The sequence below is a fragment of the Scomber scombrus genome, chromosome 2 (assembly GCF_963691925.1).
Source record: "Scomber scombrus chromosome 2, fScoSco1.1, whole genome shotgun sequence".
Classification (NCBI taxonomy): Eukaryota; Metazoa; Chordata; class Actinopteri; order Scombriformes; family Scombridae; genus Scomber; species Scomber scombrus.
Window position 1 is genome coordinate 12,852,955 of NC_084971.1, and position 14,483 is coordinate 12,867,437.

At 37.1% G+C, this 14,483-nt stretch overlaps 1 protein-coding gene across 1 annotated transcript in view; it reads right to left on the reverse strand.

The window, feature by feature from the left end:
- The window catches only part of rbm20 (RNA binding motif protein 20), a 52,408-nt gene that overhangs the window by 12,814 nt on the left and 25,111 nt on the right, over window positions 1-14,483 (reverse strand). Inside the window, exons 2-5 of the mRNA XM_062436695.1 lie at window positions 4,421-5,453; window positions 3,822-3,886; window positions 3,258-3,367; window positions 2,200-2,300 (exon numbers count right to left, since the gene is read on the reverse strand). Of these exons, the coding sequence (XP_062292679.1) occupies window positions 2,200-2,300; window positions 3,258-3,367; window positions 3,822-3,886; window positions 4,421-5,453 (1,309 nt within the window). The remainder of the gene's footprint in view (window positions 1-2,199; window positions 2,301-3,257; window positions 3,368-3,821; window positions 3,887-4,420; window positions 5,454-14,483) is intronic.

Sequence of the window (14,483 nt, forward strand, 5' to 3'; positions counted from 1 at the left end):
CAAATCACAACAAAGTCATCTTAAGGCACTTCACACATAGAGCAGGTCCTAAACCGTACTCTTGAGGTTTTAATTTTGAAGAGACCCAACATTCCCAACTTTACCATTGCACTTTAATCTTTTCATTTTGCCCCACTATTTATTAACTTTCTCTTTTTAGGTCCTTTTACAAAATGTACAGCATTGTATGATTATGTGAAACACAACAACAACAACAACAACAACAACAACACTGTACCTAAAATTTAAATAATCCATTGAAAAATTAATACATAAATGATAAACCATATCTGACAAGTGACAAAAATCAAGATTCTGCAGATTCCCAACAAAAGAGTTAAGTTTTTGGGTTTTTTTTTAACACTCAGAACATTGTTTAAGATTCATGGGAAAACCCCATAATGTCCAAGGATAACAAATATGTCAGGCTGAAATACAGGGAAAAATGTTTACAAATTGATTCCAAAACATGATGTGTTTTATTTAATATACTGGTCCAACATTGAAAAAGTCATTTCACATTTGAATAGTGTAAGAATGATATACTTACTTTATGTGCTGATACAAGTAGATACAGATACACATTATTCAGTGTATTAATTTGGACAATAAATATTAAGCCTAATCTTACATTTAAGGTTTTCTTATTCTTATATTTTAAAACCTTGCCCAGGGCACCAAATTGGACAGGGCCAGCTCTGTTTCTACAGGTATGTGCTCCACATTGTGTGCGTGTTAATACTTGCTGAATGTTGAAAGCTATCTGCTGGGCACCAGCTTAGGCTTCTCTCAGGTTTGCAAGAGGCTAATTTGAACCCACTCATCATTTACACTGCTTTTCATGAGACTTGCCTTCACAATGGAAGCCTATCAACAGCTGCTGTTTTTATCCCAAGTCAAGAACCAACCGTTTTAGACAGGAAACCTGATTGTAATCAGTGTCCAAAATGTCAGTGTCTTTCCAGATTGTAGCACCTAGCAATATTATAAATACAACATTAAAAAAGGTTAGTAATACTTAAGAATAAATACTGTAAACATTCTGTAATGTACCGTTAGTTTGTTGTTGGTGCACTGCTCAGTTACATCTATTTGTTTTACCATGACTCAAAAAGTCTGTACCAGTCATGCCACACATCCCTTCAGCAGCCCTTTAGCACCATTAGCTCATTACAATCTTTCATCAGTCCCCACAATAGTTATATTAAGTCACAGCGATTATAGATTATAGATAGAATATAGATTTGATCCATTTAGTCCGATAACATTTGGACTGTCTAGAATGAGACACATGATTAAATTATTTTATCTCTATTCAAGTGGCAGAGAGCGAAGACCGAAGGTTAGCCTCTCAGCTAGTGTACATGCTCTGCCTATAGAGTAAGCACAACATGCAATCATCTGGCCAGCATGGGAATGTTGCCACCGACACCAGATTAAAAACTGTGGTGCTGATAAACTCAATCAGCATTCTGTGAACTTGTTTGGCAAGGGCTTGAATGTAACAGACATGCATTTACAGTATTATGTAAAAAGTTCTGCACGGGAATTTTAATACAGTAACTATTTTGTTATGTAGAACTAACAGCTTACATTGAATCCAGAAGATGGATAATCATTAAGTAAGAATATTATGAAGAATGTCAACACAAAGTTTCTAGCCAACATTTAATGACACATTTTGTCAGACTGTACTGTTCAGTGGAAAAGAGTTGTCCATTCCAGTCAAAGCCTGCTGATGGGCCCCAGCAGCTGTCAACAAGGGGATCTGTGTCTATTCATTACTTAAAACAAATCTGTTGAACATTCATTATGCACTAAATACATTCTTTCCTGCTGCTGAGCTATTCAAGATACATGAAAGAAATTCAGTAGAAGAGATTCAGTGTAAATGCAATTAAAGATAACATATGATACCACATTATCATATCCGTCAGGTGCTCTTACTGTGCACCAAACAGTACCAATGAAAACTTGCCGGTGGCCTCCGAGTAATTGTCATTGATATGAGTCAAGGATTACACAGCAAAGATTATTTTAAACAGTTCCATGAAACAAGATATAATCATAGTATATCCGACAACATGTTCTAAGGTGACAGCTGTTCCTTTATCAGCGATATTCTTTCTAACCAGTCACAAAAGATTTATCGCCCAAGGCAAACGCCAATATTCCTGAGATAAAAAACATTTGTCTGACCTTTGACTCTGGCTGGTGTGAAGTAAATCCTGTGTCTGACATGGGATAAGTCTTCATGGCTGCAGCTGGTAAGTATGATGCATTGGCTCCTGAGGATACATCTGTGGGAATAATTCGAATTTTTAAGTGAAATTGTCCTTATAAGTGTGACAAAAAAGTTACAATTTCAGACATCATAGTTCAAAGTTATTTAATTTTTGTTTTGTTTATGGAATTAGAAAACACTGTGTTGGAAGAAATGTGTTCAAAATATGCATCACTGTTGTGAACTGACATCTAGGAAGCGTGGTGATGTAATGTGAATAAACTTCCAGGTTCTCAGTTGTACTATGTTTTCTTAGAGATGTCCAACAGACAATATGAATATTCATTTCAATAGATGTTTTAATCCTCCATGTTTATTTAAATCTGAAGACATTAAGTTCAAGAACTCTATGCAATGGTTCATGCTGTTGGCTTAGTGCAAGAGTTGTGTCTTGGCTGGCTCAAAATGACAATTTTTTCTTCTTATTTACAGCTACAGTTCTAAACATTGAATACTTAATTGAAAGAAGATCAATCAGTCCTGGTTCTCTGAGTGGGGGACGCTCACAGACCTGCTCCATCAAAATTGTGACCAATTAGTATTGGATGCAAAGGTGCTTTTATACTTTCTGTTGCAACCCACAGGTGTTTTGTCTTCACGTAATTCATATACTATCATAATTCATATACTATCATATGCTGTATATATAATAGATAAGTGATATGGAATTGAGAGAAGAGATGCAGTCCATATAATAGAGAACAGGAACAAGTACAAATTAAGGTTTGGGTAAGTTTTATAAGCTGCCATATCTTAGCTTTCAAAACACTTTATTCTAACAGCACACATCAATGTATCAGAATACTCTGTGTCAAGTTATAAGAACATGTTGTCTCATACCCTCATGTAACTCTAAAAATACTCCCTGACCTCCACCAATCATTCTGTTTCACATATTCTAGCCATCTGAAAAACAAATATCTAGCATTGCCAGCATACAGGGACACTTGTGGTGACGAATGGGTTACCGTACCTTGACTTGCAGCAGAGTAGATCATGGAGTTTGTCCCTCCGGTGTTCAGACCTCCATCAGAAGGCCTGCCGACAGTGTAGTGAACAGCTCCAGCCGATACCACTGCAGAGCTGCAACAATCATAGAAGGCTGATTTTAGCTTCCTCTCCCCTGCCTTGTTCACTCATATCTTGTGACAGAGCTCATATTCATAGAGACATTAAGACAGCTGTATATAGAGCAAGGAAAAAGAAAAGAAAACATTTCGAACACTCAAGAGAGGTATTTTTCTCAACCGATCGAAAAAGTGATACAAGTAAAGAAATTCACATGCAAAAACATTGGTAAGAGAACGGGGAAATTACTAAATCATGGTCATGGTCAAGTCAATCATACAAGCAAAAGTTGTCACTTAAAATTGTTTGGAAATGAATAAAAATAGAATTACCCATGTGAATCCACAAACTTTGTGAAAACCGTAAGTTCTTACTCAGTAGTAAAACCATGTTCATGGGAGAGCACATATTGCAACCACAACCAACTATAAACTCTGTCCAGTGAAGTTTAGAGTTGCAAATAACTCACCCCTCGTTTGTGTACAACATTCGGTTCTGCAGGTGTAGTTTTCCCTTCACGTGCTGGTCCCAGTCCTGAAAACACACATATACACACACATACATACACACAAACACACACACACACCGTCCAAACATAGACTTGAACAGCTTGGACACACTGGAAGCTCACTGCTTACCCTCCCTTGACAACTCTTACATAGCCCTTGTATTAGCTCATGGCTGGGAGCAATTAAAGAGACAACATCTTGGATTAGGGAGAGGCTGCCCCTCAAACCAAAAGCAATAATATATCAGCTACTTTCAGGCTGAAAAGCACATTTTCTAACCTGAATACAAGAAATGATCACATTTTAGGGTTTGGAAAATCATGCAAGCGTCACGCCATCACCTTTTATTTGAAGACAAACTACTTGAGGATTGGATTGCATGCTTGCTCAATTCTCCATTGCCTATTTTGAAGGTGTGAACTGACAAATGTTACACACTGGCTGCTGAATAATTTTGGTCATTTTCAGATGTAGGTTGTATGTTAAAAAAACAAAAAACAAAGAACCCTTCATACATGAACATACATGCATTTACTTTTTAACTGATCAGTTCACCCACCTTGAGGTTATAGACCTTCTTGTCACAGATGCTACATTGGTGTGGCAGTTGAGTCGGTGTAACAGCATGGTAATCATTGACTTGGTAAGGCTGAAGTGTCCTGGTACCTGAAGATGTTTCCTCACTTCCATGCAGGGGCTGGTATCCCCCAAAACTATGCATGCCACTTGAAACCCCAGTACTGGGATTGAACTTGGGGTCAGGGGTTGGCTCCTCTGGGTTATACAATTCTGTTCTGGACCGAATTGACTGTCCAGCTGCTGTCCACACATTGGCAGCATCAGAAACCATATCCACCTTTCCAGTGTTACTCAAGTTAGTGGTTCCTTTCCATTGCTCTTTATGTCCAGTGGAGTTATAAACATTCATGTTCTGCTCATTGACACTAAACCCAGTTTGTTGCCCCTGCATATCCTGCCCATAGAAATCTCGCTGAAATCCAACATTGTTCCTGTTTTCTACCTGAGTGCTAATTACTGTGTACTGTCCATCACCAGCAGTGGCTGATGCTGCAGATGTCCCTCCAACTAAATTGTACTGAAGACGCCTGTCAGTATCAGAAGGGTAAACTGGCCCTGACTTTTTAGCATACTCTGAACCCTGTTGGCCCACTGTGGTCCCTCCACCATGATGGTTCAGTCTCACATTCCCTGGGTTTTGGTTGAATCCCCCACCTACCAAGGCCCCCAAGGTTGAATTTGAAGAGGGGAAACCCAGCACCCCAGTAGGGAAGGCACCCTGAGGGTTCCCGACCATTGTTGAAGTCCGTAGCTGATTAAACAGGGGTTGGGACATGGCAACATTGGAAAGAACCTGATTGAGAACAGAGGCAGCAGTGGCTGTATTGCCCCCCTGAGCCAGTTTAAGGCGATGGAGGGTAAGCTGTGCCTGGAGCTGAGCGAGCTGGAGGCTAGCTGGGGTCAGGAGAAGCTGCTGGTTCTGCTGCTGAGGCCCCACCTGCACACCTCCTGACAGCTGGGCACCCAACTGGAGGCCCTTCTTATCGACGCAGTCCACTGGCACTGCACTGATTCTATAGAAGAAAAAAAATGACATCTTTCAGGTATCTCAAAAAACATATCCACTTGCCTTGTTAGATATTACACCATAATTGGGAAGTTTGCATCTGTAATCACAAGCATGCTCCTGAAGTGGACTTCATATTGTTTTTTTTTTTTTCTTTTTTGGCATTTTTGCCTTTTGAAATTGACAGTTTGAAATGGCAGAGAGACAGAAAAAAGGGGCAGAGAGAGGTTTACTAAAATGCAAAAAAATGTCATAATTATATTATACAGTGTGTGTCTTGACCAGGATTCATACATCATGATCAAGACTAATATTCAATTAATTGTGCAGCCCTGGTATGAATCCTAGGGCTGCACAATTAATTGAATATTAGTCTTGATCATGATTTTGGCTTATCAATCAATAAACATGACCGACTGTGATATTGACTTTGCTTGCTCCACTCACACAAAGCTCCGCTGCAGATCAAATCGAATGCTTCCTAAACTAACAGCCAGCAACCTATGTTTTGGCTTCACGTTTGGGGAGCTGTCTTGCCGTCCATATTTACGTACAGTCTAACGCTGTTTCCTTTAAGGAAGAACCCTGCACTGGCAACTTGTGCAAACATTTCCTGGATGTTGTAGCTGCAGTCCAGAGTAGAACAACAGAGAGCAAATGGGCAAAACAAAAATCAAATGTCTGGAGCAAAAGGCCAAGAATTTGTCCTATGAAAAGTTTTTATTCTGTGCTTTAATTTTACATGAATCTTTCATGTTCTTTTTTAGAGAATGTAATGAGAGATCATCTCATTGACTGTGCAGTGGGCCTCTGCCTCTTGTGACTAGTTTCTCCTACAGGTGAAGGTGCAAAAAGGAACTAGGAAAGGCATAAAAGGAGCTGAAGCTTGCAATGCAATGAAGATGGAGTTCCAACATGGTAGGAATTGAGACAAATCATGATAGAAAGAGGGCTCATGTCTTGTCCACTAGTTAGAAAGGACCGACACCTCATCCCAAAATGGAAGGGCACTTATGTCCTGGACACCATCAACAAATCCCTCTGCCCTTTGACTGTTTATACTTTCCAGTGAGAAGTAAGTTAGTGTTTCCTTTGTACAGCCAGCTCCTGACCTAACATGCAGTATCAAGACAAACATCCTGAGTCAGCTGGATGAATACAAATATCCTCTGACACAAGAACTGCTATGGCCTCTGCTTGGTAAGCTGAGAAGCATCAGTGAGGACAATGTTGCACCACTCCAAGCCAGACTTACTTCTGAGATGGTGAGGACTGCACCTGCTGGTATGGCAATAACTAATTATTGTGATTACATGCAGATACAGAATTTATTATAACTTAATGACGAATGAATTAATGATGTGGATTGAAATGTGCTTTGAAATCAAGGACTTTCTGGATATGGATGTTAAATATGTTTCAGTAGATTGACTTCAGTATTTATATTTTAATTTACCATACTCTTTTCAGGGAGATGGGCCCAACTGATCCCCATGCTGAGGCTGCTGAGTATGCACCCACTTTAAGGAAAAAGAAGACCTTGGGAAGCTTCTTCAAGACCACTGAGGGACCCACACCAAGAACAACAAGCTAAAGCCTCTGAGCTACAGTACTACCTAAAATTCGGCAACCTTGACAGGGCAGAATATTAGTGTCCGGTCTTCACTTATCTCTCAAGCCAGAAAGTGTTGACAGACTGGTATTTCTCTCCAAAAACCTGTAAACACTATGTTGCCTTTTCTACATATGGCTGAAATGTTTTCAATTGGTTGCATTCTATGATGGCATATTTATTTTCAGTTTGTCTGTATTTTGGGTACAATTTTGTTTATATTTTACAATGCATATCCTTCTTGTTCACCTGAATGAAGTGCATATCCTAGATATGAACCTTATTTTGAGTCTTATTTTGAGGCAAAGATTTGTTAATTACAGCACAATTTGGAAGTGAAAATAGTGCTCTGTTTATCTAAATATGAATTTTCTAAAAAATTCCCTAAAATTAATGAGAAATCATGATAGATAATTGTGATCTTAATGCTGAACAAATAATTGTGATTATCATTTTTGGCCATAATTGTGCAGCCCTAGTTCACACTGTTTTCAGGCATTACAAAACCATTATTGGTTGCTTATGCAACAACTGTGGATCTGCATCCATTTTTAAAATATTACAATGTCTATCACAGATGTGTTGGCTGAAGAAAGTGTTTTTGCTTCATTTAGATATTGGGCCAACAACCACAAAACAATGACCACTTTTGTACAGTTGGCGCGGGTTAATGAGCACTCATATTAGGCTCTACTAACTACTCACCACCAGCAGCTATTTTACATTGGCTACTTTCATTAACCATAAAACAGAAAAAGATACATTACTGGTATTACTAAGAGACATTTACTCAGTACTCCACTGCTTTTCTATTCTTGTTAACATTGGCTGTTAGAAAGTTTCAGCTCCACGTATTCACACAACTGTGTTCCTTACAGCTCACATCAGCAAACAAGGCAAATCTTACAAGTGACAAGTCAGCAGATGGCCAGCAGTTGGGCTCAGCCATCAGTTAGCTGTCAGGGCTGCTGTGTTTAAGATAAACCGACGGAAGTAATCAGTGCCAAGAAGTATTAGACAGAAGTATGCTACTAATAAAGTTGTTCACTAACCTAAAAATGTGTTCATTTATGGTCAGCAATAAGTCTTTTCCTTTGTTTATATGACTAAGGGGGAAAAATAGAAAAAATTACTTGAGCTGGTAAGCATGACAAATGCTCATTGTTACAACTTGTACTGATACTTGAGCCACAAACATTTTATAATTTCATAAATTGTTTTTTATATAAATGCTTTGATATGTCACTATTAACCACCGTTCATGAGCTATGTTAGCCTTTGCTGTACAGTGTGAACTACAAAGCAACAGTGAGACAGCTATAAGCGGCACCTTGGTTGTATGATATATAGGTAGTTGAACCTGGGACAGTGGTTTAGGTATTCTAAACTGGCAATTGGGTGGATATGGAGGGCAAGGTATACCTTGAGTTGTGCACTCAAGCATACTTAATCACAGGGTTCCAAACCCCTGTCTCTGTCTCCCACTTTCACAGATATGATCATCCAGTTCAATGTAATGAAAAATCAGCTACTAGGTCAGTGAACAGAGAGAATTCATACTCAAGCTGCTCACTAAGACCATAGAGATAAGTAGGTAGCAGCGTCTTAAGACTAACTACATTGTGTCACTATACTATCACATTGATGATCTGCCATCCTTTGAAGTTCAAACGTAATTTCAATTATTTCATTTTTAACACATAGGTCACAGCATCTCTACCATAGCGTAGCTGGTGTAACATAATTTCTCCCATCAACAATGTTATGACACAAGCTATCTCAGACAAATCAGTGGAAAAGTCAGCAGTGGGTGCTCGATGATTAAGTAATCTCCTTTACCTTTAAATTATCTTAGAAATCAATTTCATGAAAGAAGTATGACATTAATTTCTTTTGCAGGTATTTATGAAGCTCTACAAACAACAAAAGTCTTCCTTATCAGGCTTTAAGTCTGGTCTGGCTATAAGAGAAAAGAACATTTGTACATTTTTCAATTAACTAGATACAGCTGGTTCAAATATCAAGAGGTTAGCAGCCTAAGCAAATTTTCCTACTGCTACACTGTACTGACTGTGCTGAACACAAGCTTGCAACAACACGAGCAGCTGTAATAGAACCACTTAGAACCGCAACGTCTACTAGTGCTGTGACCCTGTCTGACTGGCCTGTCCTTTCAATTTCTGATGAATGCTCTCACATGCTGTCTAAACTTAGTATACTCAACTATTCATCACATCATCTATGTTAAGCACCTGACACTGCCCTATCTCGTCACTGTTCCTGCTCTACTGAAAGGTGACAGACCAATCAGATTAGACATGCTGATGTCCTAAATTGTTTTACACACAAAGTTGTCATGAATTAAATTTTACACACAGTGGTACTGATGCACTGGAATTACAGTTATTTGTGAACTAACTACAAAATGTAGTACTGTACATGTGCAGAGATGCACTATAAAACGAATCAAGTTATTGGATATAAGAAAGTTCAGGGGACATTTTCAAATATTAATTTATGTAACTGAATCTTGTGGAGGATTATCACCTCCAGATCTGTCTTCCTACTTGCTTCTGTAGTTGTGATGTAGTCTTGTGATTACATTACCACATCATAAACTTATATCACAACCATCACTCATATTCCTACTAAGCTATGCTATCCTAACTATCCGCTGTGGACATATGTCCCTAAAATCACACCCCTTAGCATGAAAATGAAAGCTCTGTGAAACTGGCAAACTACTTTTTTTTTACATTTTGAAAAACCTAAACAAATAAATACATAAAATAAACTGATTTGAAGGATTTGACTGGTGATTTTCAGTATTTTTCTTATTGTCAACAAAATTGCACGTGCAGAGCCAAAAACCAACAAGTTCACTGCTGGTTTTGGTTCTGCAAATGAGATTTATTGACAATAGGAAGACTATATATATATATATATATGAGATTTATTGACAATAGGAAGACTATATATGTATATATATATATATATATATATATATATATATATATATATATATATATATATATATATATATTCACCAGCTCAGTCCCTCAAGAATTAATTTTAAGGTCATTTATTCAAAGGTTTTAAGGTTGGGCAGTTTCAGTTCTATCACTTAATTTTTCAATCCAGGTGCAATGGCTTGTAAACAAAAATATATCAAAGCAATTGTAAAAACTTAGAACCAAATAATCAAACGTTCATCAGACAGAGAACCAATGACTGATTCCATGTCTGCAGTTCTACATCACAATGACTTAGTTACATCCACATAACTTTGCTTTTGACATACCTGTTCCATTTATTTGTCATACTCTATGTTTTACTGTTGTAATATGTGTCCAATCAACTCTGACACACACTGGTAAACAGGCTGCTCACGAGTTACAACTTAACAATTCTGGCAAATAAAAATATAATTTTGAATTTTGACGTAGCTAAATATTCAAGTTAATTAATTTATATAATCTATTAAAATAAATGTTAATATTTATTGTAGGACAGAGAAGAGTCAAATTAAGTTTATTGTTGCCCCACTGATTTCACACCAAGAAGATAACATTGAAACATTTTATGAAAATCTTATTATAAGCTAATTTTAGTCCCTAAAAGTATTACTGGTTTAAAAGCTAAATGCAAAAGAATATTAAAATGCTGTTTTAAATTGTGTTTCAAGCATTATATTTTAATGAACAAATTTAAGTGAAAGTTATCTCTCAAAGGTGTTTTTGAAGAAACATGTAATAGTAGATGTTTCAGACTGAAAAAATATGAAAATACATTTGCACTTCTCACTATAAAGCACTTATGTAACTTTGTCCGGAAAAGTTCTAACAAAAAAGTTTTATTACTTACTAAAACAGACAAAACCTAAATTATTCTCAAAATGACATGCATTAAGTTAAATGATTGCTGCATGGTTACGGTTTTATGTATTTGAGATACATAAAATAGCAAAGATAAAACAACCTATACTCAGGGGTGCCATAACTTTATGTTTCTTGTTTTTCTGGTAAAAATTAAGCGCCCAAAGCCTCTGTATTACCCATACACCCGCCTCTATTTACATGAAATGGTTCAATCCTGTCTCCTATTTTCACAGCTCAATGTCAGTATATGGCGTACAGTTAATAGGAGAGATAGTTGCAAGCCTTTGCAGGTAGAGGTGTGGTTACAGCAATTGCACATGGTTGGTGTGGCCTGTGTGTGGTAGTGGGGCCCAATGTGATATATTGTCATGGGGTCGAAAATCCCTGGCGACGCCCCTGCCTATACTTGTGCAAAATCACATTCCACAGTCCAAGGAGTTACACATGTATTTATGACGATTGACTCACTTTGGACAATTGACAGTCCCCAGTTTCACTGCTGATTGTACACACTCTTTAGTGAACAAGCATGCTGATGATGGAGAGAGATACATTTACACCATCCCAGCTTATGACTCAAAGCTATAAATACTAGAGTTGCCCTCTGCCATCCCGACACACAGTGTCCTTAATAGACTAATATGGACTCTTGGGCAGCTGGCACAGTGTACTAGACACTTCAGACCAATCTTGTGATGAAGACAGGGAATATAGGTGTCAAATCAACTGCAACCAGGTGTGCAAGTAAAGAGTTTAAATTAAGGTTTGAAAAAGTCCACATAGCTGCATCACCAGGACATCCCCCTGACTAAAACTGCAGTGAAATTGACTTTGTTGAATGAACATATTAACCTTTATTATTTATGTTTCAACAGGATCGATTTTTCATTCTATCTTAATTTATAATGGCATAAAAAAACGCAAATGATATGCAGGGGTAGAATATTTGTAACAATATACTTTGCAAGAGAGTGCCAGATAGAGGAGCCGAGTTTGTGTATGGTGTCAAATGTATATTGTAAATAATACAACAATAAAGTAGAAACAATTCCAGTACATAATTTGTTCCTCTTTGTGCTAAATGATAATCTGATAAACTCAATGATCAGAAATTGGGTAAAGCTGACTTTCCTTCAAATATACCTTTCATTGAAAGGAAACAAATGTAGAAAATACCACACATCCAAATCAAAAAACCTTTTAAGGTGTACCAGAGAGTTTGGATAGGGCTGTGTCACTTAGTTCCCATTATTTTAAATCCCCCTACACAATTGTATTGTTGTATCCCAGGGAGAAAATCATCTCAAATATATACTTATGCAATGTATGAGATTCAAATATAGTATACATTTTCATTTACTACTTTTGCCCTGCTCTTCAGAACTGTGCAGTTTTGACAGCCAAAAGAAGCCTCTTGCAGTCAAAGTTACGTCATAGGATAACTTGTAGGCCATCAACCAGTATTAGCTCAGTCTTAAGAATAGCTTCATATGGTAATTTAAAAACTCATGCATGTCAACAAATTTGCAAATTTACGTATCAAGGTATTTTCTTTTTCTTTTACAATTATAAACAAAATATACAAAGCATATTAAAAGATATATTTTAATAATTCAATGTAAAACATAAAAATAGAAGAACACTAGTAGAGAAGAAGAGAAGAGTAGAAGAAGAGTAGAATTTGTCTGAATTATAAGTAATCTATAATGTATTGTATCGGACTATATCTATAGTGTTCAAAGTACTGTGCTTTCACAGCTCACAATGTTTTAACCTGCAGCTTATGAGGCTTAAAAGTGTATGAGGTGAAATGTGATAAAGTGAAAGTGATGGCTGACTTAGTTTACAAGAACATATAATTGCCCATTTTAGCTATATCCAGGCTTTAATCCAAAAGAAAACTGTCTTTCAGTGGATGGTCAAATAGGATTTCAGTGAAATTTAGTAGTCACAGTACTACTGTTGTTGTTAATTATTTTCTTTTTTATCTACAAAAAGAACATGAGGAAGTGTAAACATGATCGGCAATACTTTTAAATGATACTGTGTAGGCTTCCGAATTGGTGTCAAGTGTAGGTCCCCTGATCAATTTGGGGAAACAGATGAATCATTTTCTATTACATAAAGATATAGCTGTATTTTAAATAATTTTGTGAGGTTTGGCTCTCTCATCCAGAAACAAGCTCATCATCAGGTAGTGAGTCTGACAAGTAAATGTAAGCCTTATCGTCAAGAAGAACCCTTCTAGTCCTATACAACAAAGTGTCCTACACGTGTAATGTGATATCATCATGTCTAATAATGTCTGCACATTATTAATTCATGATTTTGAAAATCTGCTTCAATATATCTAAATCATGTCTTTTCGCTGCATGGTTATCATATACTGTTGTATGCCAGAACACTTATGAAATACAGCTAACTGATGAAACTACTTAGTGCCATTCATTGAAAGAATATAATGTGAAATTTAAACATTTTTAATGAAGCATCAAAATGAATTGAAACCTGCAGTGTGGAACCTTTGTCTCCGCATTTTTGGCAATGAGAGTAAACAGTTAAATAGACAAATTAGCTGAGGGCTAAACAGGAAGTTAGCCAACTTGACCGGTGGAAGTCTCTGGTGCACATGCTCTACAGGCGCCAATTAGCTCTGGTAAACTAATCATTACTGATAAACTCATCACTACCAGTCCACCACAGAAAGTCACCACAGACACCAGATTTAAAAACTTCCGTTACTATGAAATACAGAGAGATGAATCTGACCATGATTGGCTTAATCAGAATTGTGTGAACTAAATTTGGCAAGGGCTTGAATATAACCAATGTAATTGATATGTAAATAAATTGTGTAAACGTGTACTGGCAACAATTTTCAAATCCAATAGACAAAAATGATCCACTGCATCATTCAGTTTACAAAAAATGCCATTCGAACCCAGATGATATCAATGTCAACTAACTTCGATAGACATACAGTATAAGTCAGAAGTTTGGGCACACTTTCTCATTCAAGGGAGTGGCAAGGTATTTCCAAACTTATGACTGGTAAACACACTGAAAACCTTTTATGATAAATTCCAAACGTTCAATCTTGAACATGCATAAATATTGTAAAATATTTCAACCTATACAAAAGCTCAACATATTTCAGTATTCAACTGTACAAATGTGGTGACCTGATAAGTAATTAATCATAAGTTGAGCAAAAACGGCATCAAATATTTATATTATCTGGACAGCTTTGCGTAGAAAAAGCAGTGAACTCAGCTTGTGAGTAAAGTCTGTTTAGAAAGTTCAATTCTAAGCCACACTGTCCTTGCAACACTTTCACAGAGATCAAAGGCAGCTCCGTAGTCATAACAAAGCACCACATGGGCCCTATCAGTCCACAGAGCCTCATCGGAGGAAGTAACAAATTAGTGGAAGGAATTAGGTCCAGTCCAGCTACAGAATAGCCATCCACGAGTCCAATGAAACATCCAACAAAATATGCCGCAACATCCACACACTATGTTGTTCCACAGAAAACTATAAATCCTGC